Below are 15,385 nucleotides of genomic sequence, written 5' to 3' on the forward strand. Positions count from 1 at the left end.
GTGCATATGAAACAATTGCATCAATCAAGGTGTTTGTTCTGATAGATTAGTTTCGAATGCTGGGAGTGGTCGGTGGGCATGAGCTACAGTACCCAATTTTGCCGGCAGAGGGTGTTGGAGGCCCCACAAAAGTAGATATTTATTGATTTTATTGGTATTTATTGGGGGTGCTTTGACATGAAACCTAGCTAAAGACACTTGCCGAACCCTAAAATATAACTGTGTAAATTTTCACGATAATCAGTTACGCAGTTTTGGAGCCTATAAGTCACAAAGATCACACAAACAGAAAGATGGATTTATTGAATAGTTTAGCTAGATTAGAATTAGATAGATTAGATTTGTTGTTTTTTTCCCCAGGAAGATGAAAAAAAACTTCCCCATACATTTATTTTTGGGGGAGATTTTTTTTGTTCGAGAGAGCAACGATATATTTATTATATACATATTCAGGAAATAATCACTGTAAGTAAATATTGGATCAACCACTGATAATGAACAGACATACATTGTGTAATTAATTTTTCACATGACAGCCGGCAGGGAATTTTTATTATAATTGGGCAATAAGTGGTCAAGCTTTTTCAGTGATATTAGAGTTAGGTCTTCCAAATATTTTCTAATGTGGAGCGACACGATGGTTAAATTGTTTGAACTTTCGCCTACCAGTTCAATTCCAGCTACTTGTGTGACGTTTGCATGTTCTCCCTGTGCTTCAGTGGGTTTCCCCCCACATCTCAGATAATTGCAAATGGATTTGTGAGCCCACATTTTCCCATATGCATGAGTAAGTGTGTGAATGGTTGTCTGTCTCTTTGTTCACTACAGGTAAGATTGGGCCTAAACAATACAGTTCTTATTTGTAAGGATTTTTTTGTGGGGAGGGCTTCTGTCTTGCTGACCTTTTTTTAATAATCATTGTTCTTTGTTTATTTTCACACTCTGCGAATAGGATCACAAAGGGCCACATTTGTGTTATGTTGACATTTCAGTTCATGACCTTTTGTGGCTTTAAACCTGTTGCACAGTGTACATGTTATGTTGTCATTGTTAGTGACTTTTTATTATAATTTGGCAATAACTGGTCAAGCTTTTTCAGTGATATTAGAGTAGGTCTTCCAAATATTTTCTAATGTGGAACGAAACAATGGTTAAATTGTTTGAACTTTCGCCTCCCAGTTCATTTCCAGCTATTTTTGTGAAGTTTTCATGTTATCCCTGTGCCTCAGTGGGTTTTCCCCCCACCTCTCAGATAATTGTAAATGGATTTGTGAGCCCAAATTTTCCCCTATGTATGGGTAAGTGTGTGAATGGTTGTCTCTCTTTGTTCACTACAGGTAAGATTGGGCCTAAACAATACAGTCCTTATTTGTAAGGACTTTTTTGTGAGGAGGGCTTCTGTCTTGCTGACCTTTTTGTAATTATCATTGTTCTTTGTTTATTTTCTGCACGCTGCGAATAGGATCTTGAAGGGCCACATTTGTGTTACGATCACATTTCAGTTCATGACATTTTGTGGCTTTAAACCTGTTGCACAGTGTACACGTTATGTTGTCATTGTCTGAAAGGGGGGATTACCGCTGCGTTGCGCAAAAGTGGGACTGAATCTATCGTGCGCACTGATCCTCCACAAAGGAAAATGAACCAAGAACAGTGATGGACATGCACCAAGGGTGAATAGATAGAAGCCTGGCCCCTGAACTAATTATTGACATTTTAGGGGCAACCCGAAGTCTGGTTCTTTTTCGGGCTCTAGCTTAAGATCTTACCTCTAATGTGCACCCCTGTGACCTAGTGAGGACAAGCATCTGAAAAATGAATGAGTAAAAATGTTTTAAAACTTAAGAGATGAAGTTTTAATTCCTGGAATTAGCTCTTTAAGACTGCTTTAACTTCAAAAGGTAACTACAGAGTAAAAGCAAATAATTAAAAGCTTTAAAGATGTTGCATAAAAGAGGTTTAATCTGTAGTAACTTTTTGTGTTAAAGCAGGTATAAAGTTTTAGAGGTGATTTAACTCTGTGGTTAAATCGTTATCTGCTTTAATTCCAGTTTGAAAGCTTTCAAGCTGTACTAACAACTAGAATTCATGCAGATCAAGAGGTTTTAAGATGATTTTACTCCACAGTAGTAGTTGTAATGCTTCATAGCTGCTATAACTCTAGAGGAAACTTCAGATTTGAAGCTGCTTTAACTACAGCTTTTACGTTTCTTTGACTTTGGAGTAACCAGAAATGAATCAGTTGTATGGCTTAAAATTATATTTTCCAGTGTTAAATTTAGATTCAAAACGGGTATTACCTCAGAGGTTAATTTTACATGGTTAAACTTTGAGAGCACACGTTATGAACAGGTATTACAGTCAAAATACCTAGAATTTTTAGTAAGTGGGTAAGGTCAAAAAAATGGAAATACTGTATAAACAGTAGGGTTGGGGCGATATGTTTTGGTCACAATTCGATTGTTTCACGATACCACAGTGCCGATTTGATTTACCGTATTTTCCGCACTATAAGGCGCACCTAAAAGCCTTTATTTTTTTCAAAAGCTGACCATGCGCCTTATAATACAGTGCGCCTTATTTATGGATCAATATTAAGTCGCAAAGTCTTTCAACTAACTTGCAGCCGCCGACTAGATTTTCCCCTGAACGGGAAGTAGTCCGCGGTGTATGCTGGGATTTATTTACCGGCGTTTCATTGGCTAACCAATGTGTCAATCATCATTTGAATCGATCACTATTGGCTAAAGTTATTCGGAGGTCAAGGGGCGGATCCTTTTTATCATTTACAGGCTGGCATAGGCTTAAACGGCAAAACAAAGCCTGCAATTGGCCGAAAAATATGTGTCAATCATCAGTTGAATCGATCACTAGTGGTTAAAGTTATTCGGAGGTCAAGGGGCGGATCCTTTTTATCATTTACAGGCTGGCATAGGCTTAAACGACAAAACAAAGCCTGCAATTGGCCGAAAAAGATGAATGTGTATAGCACGTGGTTGACGGCATACAGAAAGCATTTTTTCCTTTTCTGTATTTGTAAATATTTTATTCTCCTGGATTTACTACACTCACGGATATAAGAGGACCAAGGCTGCACATTATTATGAACACAACGACTTCGGTGAGCTACTCCGGCTATATATTATCCCTGTATCTTGTTTCAGACTGAACTCGATGTTTCTGTGATAAGCGTTGCAGATAATGGATGGAATGGTTTGTCTATTTTTAAATTAAACTCAATTCCAAGTGTTTATTGTCATATGCACAGTAAAGTTGCGAGCGAAAAAGAAATTAGAAACTAAGGAATGGTTGGCATTGCTTGAATCTCAAGACTTTAACCTTCCGAATGATGAAACGATGCATTCGAGAGACATCGTACGGACACTGCATCCGCACGTGTTCTCGACACGTATTTGCGTCTTTGCAAGCTTTCGGAATGTTAAGGGGGTAATAAGTTTGACTGAACTATCTGACTGTTTCGTCGACGTTCCCATTGTAGCGCCTTATAATCCGGTGCGTCTTATGTATGTCAAAAATAGGACCACAAACTATTTTTTCGGGGTGCGCCCTATAACCCGGTGCGCCTTATAGTGCGGAAAATACGGTGTATTACAATTCTCGTTAATTGCTATTCTACAAGTATTGTGATTTGATATGATTGATGATTGTGATTTCAAGTCACACTTATTTGTATAGACCAAATCACAAAATGTCTTCATGAACTGCACAGGTTACAATTACAGCATCCCCTGATCTTAAACCAACATGCGGGCAAGGGAAAACTCAAAAACCTCAACTTGAGGAAAATAAAAACCTTGAAGAGGCCTCACAAGTGGTGATCCCCTCTTCCAGACAATGAGAACATAACGTGTACACTGTGCAACAGGTTTAAAGCCACAAAATGTCATGAACTGAAATGTCAACGTAACACAAATGTGGTCCATTATGATCCTATTCGCAGTTAACACTGAAAGATAATTAGAGACTCCAAACGAAAATAAATCAAATTAAAATCAAGATCCTTCCAATTCTACATATTTTTTTCCAAACATTGCTGTCTGGGGTGATGCTGCAGGTATTCGGGTATTTTGGATTTAAACCTTATGGACACCGGCCTTAGTTTTCCTTGCTCGCTTTCTTCCTCCATTTTCCACTTCTGTTTGCTTTCTCGCATTTTTACTAACCGGATATGACGTCACAAAAATGTATTCCGGGGATGAACTATTTAACAATCACCCCAAAAAAAACACAATATATACATGAATCGATATTTATTTATTGTCCCACCCCTAATAAACAAGCCTAGAAAAGTTGTATTTCTTTCAAAACTTCACTAGAGCAATTATATTAAAATCAATTTGTTCTTTTCTTTATGCATCGACCATGCTGAAATCAAATGTGACCTCAGGGGCGATTGTGTGTTGCTATTGTTTGTCTGTGACTGGCACCAAAGAGCCTATGGACACTCCCACAGCGTCTTTCTTGCACAAAGATGCATTATAAACCCCCTTCCCCGCCTGAACCTGATAACCTTCCCATCATCTCTGCGGACTATTCCATCTCGGCTGAGGAAATTGACTTCCCATCGGAAGTGGACAAGTCGCGGTCTTGAGTAGAACTGAATCAAGCGAGCATGGTGGTTCGAGTTACAAGCCGTTGTTTCTCAGTTGTCAAGGAACCACAAAATTGAGTAGATCAAAAAGCCCAGCATCAATTCCTGCATCCCTGAGATTTTTGGCAGCGCTTTAACTCTGCACGGTCGCCCCTCCTCCTCGGTGCCAGCTGCTGGCTCGCAGGGCTGTAACATTAGCATTGCATAACGCTTAATGCAGAAAATACGACCCCCACCGCCATGACAACCCTTCAGTCCGGTTTCCAGACAAATGCAAACAGCTGTTCAAGCCGGCATCTGTTCCCCATCAATAGGTAGAGGGCATGTCATTTGCGTCCTTTTTTTTTTCATCTTCTGTCGCCTTCGGCGAGCCGCTTGGCCATCTGAGCGTTTTCTAAATAATAGGACACTTTATCAGTTGAGGGCAGAATTGTGTGCACGCAGGGTTGGCTTAATCCCTCGCCGCGTGTTGGAATGCAGACGGAAGCGTAAACAGGTGTACTTGTCACGCTGGAAATAACCGGGGTGGTTTACTTGGCAGATTCTGATGTTTTTTTTGTTTTTTGTTTTTCTTTTTGTATGGCATTGGCCATTGTTAATTAAGGAATGCATGGCCTAAATTTGGGTGCTCGAAAACCTGAAAAGGCCTCTTTTTTTTTCTTTCCTCCTGTCATCTGACCGCATAAATCTGAATGCTGACTTTGGTTGGGAATACCCACTAAATGCAATTTGGGAAAAGAGGCAGGTTCACTAATTGCTAAATTTGGTCATGAACGATGTCCTGCAAAATGACTCATTGGAATTGTGCCACTTTGTTTTTTATGAAATGTGACTTGCTAACTTTTTTTAACCATACCATTAACAACCCTCTGAACTCCTCCTGCACAGCGTTGTGCGTTTTCATACATTTCTATTACCTCTCACTTTGTTTCGATGGCCATAAAAAGTCTCTTCCTCTTCTTTTGTCCTTGTCCACTTTTCTGCATATCTTTCGTGGGTTCTATTGTGAATGATAGCTCTTCGTAGCAGTACCATAAAGCAGACTGTTTACAAAACAGGAAGGGGACACTAAGAACATGCCATTATTCACTCATGCTCTTCGGTTTCCCAGGTAGAACTCTGGTGGGTTCTATTGAAAATGATAGCTCTTCATAGCAGTACAATACAGCAGACCGTTTACAGAGCAGGAAGGGGACACTAAGAACATGCCGGGATTCACTCATACGCTTTGGTTTCCCAGGTAGAACTCTGTGAGCGTTGAATAGCAGCGCATATTGTATTTGTGACTTTGTATCCTGAAATACCTTTGTGTAACTAGAGGCAATATTTTCCCGTTCAGATACTTTGTAACCTGAAACGTTTGTATGTTGAGACATTTGTCAGTAAAGTTTCCACTGTATTCTCAAATTCGTGCCACAGTTTAACAAGAATATTATATAAAGTTCAACTCCATCTGATTAGTTCTGCATGATTCTGCAGTGGTGATATGTCATTCAAGTATATTGAACCAGTATTTTGTTTTACAAATACATAATCATATCGTAAAATACTGTAGAAAAAAAAAAATCAAAGATATAGGTTGTTTGATCATTTTTAATTTTATCTGTTTACGTTCATACCACCTGGAGAACGCCCGATCTCGGGAAGCTGAGCAACGTCGGGCCTGGTTAGTAGTCTGATGGGAGACGGCCTGGGAATACCAGGTGCTGTATATAAGTCCTTTCGAGCACGGTCTGCTGCGACAGCACTGACTGTAGCCCCCACCACCCACCCCTGGTACAGTAAATAAAAACAAATTTACCTAAAGGGACCAAAAAAAATTGGACTATTATTATGTTTACGTCCTGTGTTGATAATTTATCACACTCGTATCTGTGTGTTGCCCCCCCGCAGCTCTTTGACCGCGTGCGGGAGGACGACCCGGACTTCCACCGGAAGATCATACCCATCTGCAGTGAGCTGACTGAGCCCAGCCTCGCCATCAGCCCCGAGGATGCCGACAAGCTGGCCGCCTGCGTCAACATCGTCTTCCACTGCGCAGCCACCATCCGCTTCGACGAGCCGCTAAAGTAAATATTTGGCTTCGCTTGTATTGGGAGGGCAAGAGGAAGTTGTTGATAAAACAGATGTGGCCGGCAATGAGGGAGGAAGTGTAAATTGCAGCAGGGTCAGAAAGTCGAAGCGCAAAACGGATTTAATCGAGTGGGTCAAATATTGCAGAAACCATTCCTAGGCACTAACTATAGTGTGTATGGTTTAACGTGACATATTTAAAGACATCACAATAAGCATTCCTATCTGGGAGATGACGTGCATGCCATGTCAAGTTTCCACACGTTACAGATAACAATGGAGGAGAAAGAGAGTTCTGCACTTTAAAAGTTGGAGGGCTATCAACTAACAAAAGATAAAAGTTCTTTTCATGTGACTAAAATTATTATTTGGAAAAGTGTGGTAAGAAAAACACTCATAGTTATTTTGACCAAAAATATCCTTTACAGTCGTTTGAAAAAGTTTGGCTTGCTTATAGTTTTTAAGATTTTCCTTTTGCACGGCAAAAGAAACGGATCGTTTATTTTTGTTATATTTGAAGTGCAATCAGAGGAATGCGATTTACTGAAGTATTTAATCAGAAGGAGTCAGGTGCAACACAACATTTGTTTGGTAAGCTCAGTGTCCCTTGACAAACAAAAAATCATGAGAACGGGTATTTATGGTGGCCAGTTGCAAGTTGTTCTTTGAAGATTCAAAGCAAACCAACTGTTAAATGACTGGGAAAAAAAAGATTGTTCAACATCATGGTTTAGGGGAAGAATACATAAACCTAGTTCAGTTACAGTACTAGTTCTACACTAAATTACTCCCTGGGCGGGACCCCCTCCAGCCCTCCATTTGATCCATTTCACACAGTCCAAAAGAAATGTGCAGCAGTTGGCTTGTTTCTTCAAAGTTACGTACAACTTGCGTTATTTGGAAAATAGATACCGTCAACTAATTACTTTATGTATAAGTAATACAGTGAATCTTCCACCCAAACTTTTTCATAAGACTTGAATCAACAAAACACACTGTTTATTAATACATTAACCTTCCTCGGGAGGCCCTGTGGAGGGTGCTTCGGGAGTATGGGGTACCGCACAGTCTTATCCGGGCTGTGCGGTCCCTATATGCCCGGTGCTAGAGTCTTGTCCGCATTGCTGGCAGTAAGTCGGATTCGTTCCCAGTGAAGGTTGGACTCCACCAGGGCTGCCCTTTGTCACCGATTCTGTTCATAACATTTATGGACAGAATTTCTAGTCGCAGCCTTGGTGGGGATGGAGTCCGGTTTGGGGGCCTCAGGATTGCATCACTTTTTCCAGATGATGTGGTGCTGTTGGCTTCTTCAGGCCGTGGTCTTCAGCTTTCACTGGAGTGATTTGCAGCCGAATGTGAAGCGGCCAAGATGAGGATCAGCACCTCTAATTCAGAGACCATGGTACTCAACCGGAAAAGGGTTGCATGCTCCCTCCAGGTTGGGTATGAGATCTTGCCCCAAGTGGAGCGGTTCAAGTATCTTGAGGTCTTGTTCACGAGTGAGGGAAGAATGGAACGAGAGATCGACAGACGAGTCGGTGCACCGTATGTCGTCATGCGGACCCTGTACCAGTCAGTCGTGGTGAAAGGGGGAGCTGAGGCGAAAGCCAAAGCTCTCGATGTACTGGTCTATGGTCATGAACTGTGGGTTATGACCGAAAGAACACGATCCCGGATACAAATGGCTGAAATGACCTCGCAGGGTGTCTGGGCTCTCCCATAGAGATAAGGTGAGAAGCTCAGTCATCCAGAAAGGACTTTGTGTAGAGCCACTGCTCCTCAGCATTGATAGGAGCCAGTTGAGGTGGCTCGGGCATCTGATAAGGATGCCTCCTGGACGCCTCCCTCAGGAGGTGTTCCGGGCTTGTCCCACAGGCATGAGGGGCCGACCCAGGACATGCTAGGGAGACTATGTCTCTAGGCTGGCCTGGGAACGCCTCGGGATCCCGTCGGATGAGCTGGAGGAAGTGACTGGGGATAGGGACGTCTGGGCTCCCCTGTTAAGACTGCTGCCCCGGTGACCCGACCCTGGATAAGTGGAAATCAATGGATGGATGGATAATTAGATGTTTCTACTAAGAACAATTAGCAGTTTATGTTGCCCAAATCCATGAAAATGTTCATATAAAATAAAAAAAATCTTATTGCTTTTATTCAGAGATGCAAGATAACTGTGCTTCCCTACCGATACCAATAACAAAAAATATTCTGCCGTAGGAGATACCGATAACATTTTATTATAGGTAAAAAAAAAAGAGTATTAATCCTATGAACAATATACCTTCCGATAACTGTAACGTCATATTTTGCTGTTATTGGCCCATTAAATGAAAGTTTGTCCCTACTTTTATTATATTATTTATTTCTTATCCTTTTACATTTAAGATGTACTTGCAGTATTATCAAAACTGATGTAATTTTGCAACTACTTTAAAAGTACTGTATTTTCTGGACTATAAGTCGCACCAGCCAAAAAAAATCATAATTAAGAAGGGAAACAAACATGTAAGTGGCACCTAGACTATAAGTTGCATTTTTGGGGATTTATATTTGATAAACTCCAACAACAACAACATACATGTTATCTTAAAAGACGATCTAAAAAGAAAAAGAACCGGAGGCTAAATAAGTCCCTGCGAACATTACATATTTGACATGCTTGTTAATTTCAGTAACATCGCAGACGTCACTAAGATGACTTTGTATCTCATTTTGGGGGGGAATGTCATAGAACAGTAAAGCACGGAGTATTTGCACATAGTATATAAATCACTTTTGAGCAAGTTCCAAATATTTGCTTTGGCGAAATGACACCTTATCTTCTGAAGGTTCGTGTCCTGTTGGAAAGAAAAGGAAATGGTGGTGTCATACCGCCTAAGTATCGTAAAACTGTTCAACTTGCTCAAAACTGATTTTTACACTGGGTGCAAATTCTCTGTTTTACTGTTCAATTATATTTCCCCTAAAATCTGATAAAAGTAATTTTAGGGACGTTGGTATGAGTTATGTATAGTGGGGGGATTTCATGCAGGGGAACTTTTTTCCACACAGCAAGGTTGAAATCGTCAACACAGGCCTACAGCGCCCTTTTGCGATTTAGTGTGAAAATATACTTGTGAATTGATATACCCAGTAATGATGTGTTAATAATTTAAAAGATATGTCTCACCAGGGTAAAGGTTGCTCCCCCGGCCGAACTATGGAAAAAAAAACTGCAATTTATAGTTCGTAAAATATGCTAATCAATTGGGAAGTAATCATGACTTGATAAAAGTGAATGTGGCAATGTTTCTATTTTTAGACACGCCGTGCAACTGAACGTGATCGGCACGCAGACGCTCCTCGGCCTGGCCAAGCGCATGCATCACCTGGAGGCCTTCATCCACATCTCCACCGCCTATGCAAACTGCAACCGCAAATACATCGACGAGATCATCTACCAACCGCCCGTCGAGCCCCGCAAGCTCATAGAGTCCCTCGAGTGAGTGAGTGGTCCGTTTACACAGACAGAAACAGGCTCATTTTTATTTTATCCGGTTAGTAAAAAAAAGTATACACTAAAATGACTATTAAATGTATGTATGTATATTTTTTCATGTGATATCTTAATTGGCCTGCGATTGGCTGGCACCCAGTTCAGGATGTCCCCTGCCCATATATATATATATATATATGTGTGTGTGTGTGATGATTGCTGGGATGGGCTCCAGCACCCCCGCGACCCTACTACGGATAAAGCGGTGTAGCTAATGAAATGAGATGAGAGGTCTTAATTGGCATTTTCATTTTTTGAGTCTGTTTTAAAGTGACAGTATGTAAAATTTAGTGCCTTCTAGTGATACAACAAACTTTCAGGAAAAAAAAAACCTTGATTTTAATACTAGGTTAAAATACCTGAATTATCGTACAAATGTTCATTTTTGTTTTTTTTAAAAAATCATGGGTCGAGAAATTTGTATTAATTTCACATAGTGAAATCCCTACCTACTGTCGCCGCCATTTTTGTCAGCCAACTTGCTGCTACGCTGTGCTCTGTGGCACCAGTTTTCGTTCACATTAGTTAATACACTGCCATCTAGTGGTCAAATATTACACTCTGGGCATTTAAAGATTTTAACATGAAGGATGACATTATTTCTTGATTAGTGCGAAAGACTACGAGTTTGGTATGCATTTTGAAATACGCAGGCGGGCACCACGTTGGAGACTCACTAACTAGAGCTGCATGATTTGAAAAAATCCTTATGATTTTTCAGACCTGTAATTCAATTTTAAAGGAAAAGTGCATTTTCTGTGCTAGTTTTTTTTTTTGTGAGAACATAATCCTAGTGACAGGCAAACTTACCTCAAGCTGATGTCACTGACTGTTGCAAAATAACAACTCTGAGCTACAAAATAAAACAGAATTACTATTAGGGCCAATCCCATTCCTCTCACTTGGCCCTGAGAACCCTCCAGTGAGGTCCCTCCATAGGGAAGTCCCCTCAAGTGAGAGGAGTGCAAGTGAACATTCTCCCTTAAGAAATTGAACTGCACTTGCAAGGTTCCCCCCAGTCCAGTAGATGGCCGTGATACTAATTGGCTGTAGACGTCAGTGACGTATTGGACTACGTCACATGTAAACAACTCGAGTCTGTACCTGTGGTGTGGCAGTTGGAGAGTCCGTGCAACATTGAAAATGCCCGCTACAGCTGTGTTATTACCGATCGCCTGACAGCTCATCACCTTTTCCGTTTCTCCAATCAACGGAGGAGAAATGCGCTAAATTGAAGACGGCTTTGGCGCTATGTAGCGATGATTCATCTTTACAAGGTACGTCCACTCATTAAAAAGATGAGTTAGTCAAATACAGTAAGAGTTAACGTACAACCCACGTTCACATAGTACCCTATGTAAGTGTAGACATAAATGACAACCTACTTGTTAGTATCTTAATGCCATTTTATGACATATAGTAAGGGTGTTTAACGTGGGACACAATGAAAAGTAAAACACAAGAACAGTCCACCTGACCCTTAAGCTGACATAATATCGTCACCAAACTTCCCTGTACGACCCAAACAGCTTAGTTCATAACAAATTTAATTGAAAAGAGTTGTCATTGGATATAAAAAAGATCATTTCTACATTTTTTTCATGATTCATACATCACAGTAAAAGCTGTCTTTTTCTTTTCATTCCCACATTTATGTCTAAATTGTTTATTGTGTTCCAGAGTGGCCATCTCATAAGCGTGGACAGGTTGGACAGGAATGTTCCCATCCTGTACTTATGGTTCGATGTGGAGGACTTCAGGTTGAGCAAGAAGGCCATGTGGGCCCTGCAGGAGCTGCTGAAGGGGGAACAGGACCATGGCTGGAGGTCCTGATCTACGTTTACTGGCTGGCCCACAGTCTGTCCTACAGTGTGGTGTATCTCAATACGTCCATAAAACTGTAAAACACAAACTGGAACTTCATTGAGTTCTTAATAAAATTAAATGTTTTCCTTTTATAAAACAAAGGAAAACATGGCAGAGATGTCACTGTTCTGGCAATTAGTCCACGAGCTTCCCAAAAAGGATCAGGAACCGCTCAGTTTCGGCCTCGGTTTCTTCTGTCCTTTTCTGCACTCTCGCATACTCTTTCAAAAAGTCAGGGAGTGTATCGTGCTTCCTTTTACTTCTGGGTGATATGGGGTTTGGTGCCAGAGTGAAAGATGCCAAAGACGTGCCTGGTGGTGTGGATGGTGTGGTCGCTGTCATGGTGGCCAGCTCTTCCACGGGACGTTCTACATTGGCCTTTAGGTTGGGTGGAAAAAACAAGAATAATTACTTAATGCTGGTGTATTGTACCAAAACAACCGTGTATAGGGTGCTGTACATAAAGAAAACGTTACTGGTGGGTTCAGTTCCTGCTCATCTCAACTTACCATTGTGTTCTGGATAATTATTTGATAGTGAATAGATACACAAAACTGACATATTATTCTTATGGCTGTAAGAGCCTTCTATTGGCCAGCATCACATGCTTTAGAATTGTCTCCACATTTGGACAACATTTTTAGAAGGTAATAAGTTTATTTAATATGTGTTGACAGAGAAGACAGAGGACTATGTGATGGTTATTAGTTTTATCTGTATTTCCACGTGAAATACGTAGATATCCCTCATGATGCATGATGAAAACTAATGCATTCTGATCTCACATGAAAGCATCATATTGTAAACAAAACAGGACACCAGAAATTGTGTGCAGTAAACAAGCGCATATATCTAGAACGTTATTGTGACTATGCTGCTTTAGCGACTGGCCATGTAGATGTAAAAGCACGACTCGTTTAAGATAAAAACGGATAGGCTGAACTGTGATTTTCTGCAGTTATCCAACTGTACGATTTGGAGTGTGAAGAGTTTTTTTGCAGCTCCCTCTGTAGATTTGTTCAGTGTGTAAAGTAGCAATTTTGCAATGTTCATGTTTTAACGCAAAAATACGATTTTCTATTGCATTTACGTCTAACTAAGATATCTCAATATATTTCGTTGCAAATACATGCGTAGTTGTAGAAAAACTACTTACATTTGTGCGGTTCCTTTCCAGCCATGTTTGTTGATATTGAGAATTCACAAAGCCTTCTGGATAGTCACTTCGCTCCAAGTCAGGTACCGACCTCCCTCGATCTGAAGTGGTTATTTCATGGGTTGAGGGCACTTCTCCCTCGGTCTTGAGAGTATTAGGACACATCCCATTTTCACGTGAGCGCGCAAAACCGAGTGACTAGGGCAAATAGCGAGTGAAAGTGAGAACAATGGGACGCAGCCTCTGTTGTGCAGTGGTAAGCACATACGCCTATCATGTGAAAGGTCCTTGAATCAAGACTAGGTCGAAACATGAATGCTTGGAGAGGGATAGGCGCAACCAGGCTGTACTTGCCCAAGACACACCACAGGAAATGGTGCCCCACCCTAGTGGTTAAGAGATCCAACCAACCAATCAAATCTTTATTGTCATGGTACAATACAACGAAATTGGTGGGCTTCTTCCTTCAAAGTAAGAAAATGATTGGAGAGTGGCTGGCTAGCTACACGCTAGCATCGGGTAACCGCAACTACAGCAGGGTCTCTGCAATAATTGAAATACAAGAGTCACAAATTTAGCAATTTCCCATGAGTTGTAGCTCCGGGTGATACGTTTCATGAGAAACAGATCTGGCATTGGTAAAATACAGCCTTCGCAGGGGTGTCTTAAGGGGATTGTTAGCATAGCCATAGCAGTAGGCTGAACCTGCATCCTTGGTGTTGCTTTCTCACCCAACGCTGCCTCAGTAAATCTTCGGACGTGATGACAATCCATCGAGCACCCGCTGCTTTCAGCATTTATTTGGGCTTTTCTGACATTTCTCAGAGTCCAATTTAATTGAATTTATTTTCAATGTAACGAGCCGCTAAAAGCTGGTTGTACCGCCACACTGTCATTTGTTTTGCTAGCCAGTTGTGCCAGCTGTTAGGCTGGTGTATGCTGTCAGTCGCACACACATTGCCTGCCAACTTTGCCCTTCCTTGATTAGTTTGTGTCATCAAAACTTACCTCTGATTGGCTGGCACCGTTAAAATACGAACTGTGACAATTTTATGGCCTAACATTCCATCACACACAAATATGGAACAATGAATCCTCAAATAAAACGCAGTGTCTTGCGATTACAAAATCTCACTAAATCACATCGTAATATCGATCAGATTTCAGGTAATCATGCTGCCCTACCCTACACGACACAACATGATAACAGTTAATGGTCAAATATTAAAGTGTTCCTTTAACCTTATGTTATTTATAATTATAATATAACTTTATGATATTATGCGGACCGCTGCATAGGCACCTCTAATTGATGTTCCTCACACATGTGCTTCTGTGTTCAGGTGGATGGACGACAGCATTGTGCAAGACATCACACCACGGCTCATCGGGAACCGTCCCAACACGTACACCTACACCAAAGCTTTAGCTGAGTACGTGGTGCAGCAGGAGCAGGACAAGCTCAATATCGGCATCATCCGACCATCCATCGTGGGGGCCAGCTGGCAGGAGCCTTTCCCGGTGAGCCCCTCGCCTGACCCGCTGCGGTGTGAATATCGGTATTGTAATCTGACCAGCTCCACCGACTGTTTTATTCGAAGCGGCGGCGGATTACGGAATTAATTGCCGCAAGCGCCGCCGCCACCGTGTCTGCAAAAGTTCATGCGCGGGCCTTCCGAGAGGACTCTTAAGCAGCTTTTAGACATCCAGACATCTTCTCCGTCCATCACTAAGGATTACGCTTATGACACGATCCTCTTGGAATTTGTAAGAGGAAAGGCAGCAGTTGAGTGGTGTGTCAGCTTTAAAAGCAAGTTTATTCGCCAGTTTATCACCAGGGTCGTCAACCGAGCAAACAAGCGCTTGCTATTGATATGGTTGACGCCATACAAATCTAAATAGAATTTTTTTTTTTTGTAAACAGATGTGCTGTTGCCGGGCCCATCTAATCTGCCCTTGGCCTTCATATAATGTTTTTATGGTGGCCCATGTAATCTACACCAGGGCTTCTCAACTGGTCGATCGCTACCCAAATGTAGGTCGCAAACCAGTTTTCAGTGGGTCGCTGGCATTTGCTTTGGCAATATAATGTTAAAAAAGAAAAAAACTGAGGGTCCTTAAAACATTAGATGGCAATAGTTCC

At 41.3% G+C, this 15,385-nt stretch overlaps 1 protein-coding gene across 1 annotated transcript in view; it reads left to right on the forward strand.

The window, feature by feature from the left end:
- LOC148357259 (fatty acyl-CoA reductase 1) overlaps nucleotides 1-15,385 on the forward strand; it is a 49,755-nt gene that overhangs the window by 16,417 nt on the left and 17,953 nt on the right. Inside the window, exons 3-5 of the mRNA XM_088347023.1 lie at nucleotides 6,506-6,681; nucleotides 9,987-10,166; nucleotides 14,586-14,763. Coding sequence (XP_088203149.1) covers nucleotides 6,506-6,681; nucleotides 9,987-10,166; nucleotides 14,586-14,763 — 534 coding nt within the window. The remainder of the gene's footprint in view (nucleotides 1-6,505; nucleotides 6,682-9,986; nucleotides 10,167-14,585; nucleotides 14,764-15,385) is intronic.

The sequence above is a fragment of the Urocampus carinirostris genome, chromosome 11 (genome assembly GCF_059441175.1).
Source record: "Urocampus carinirostris isolate Australia breed hairy pipefish chromosome 11, RoL_Ucar_1.0, whole genome shotgun sequence".
Lineage (NCBI taxonomy): Eukaryota > Metazoa > Chordata > Actinopteri > Syngnathiformes > Syngnathidae > Urocampus > Urocampus carinirostris.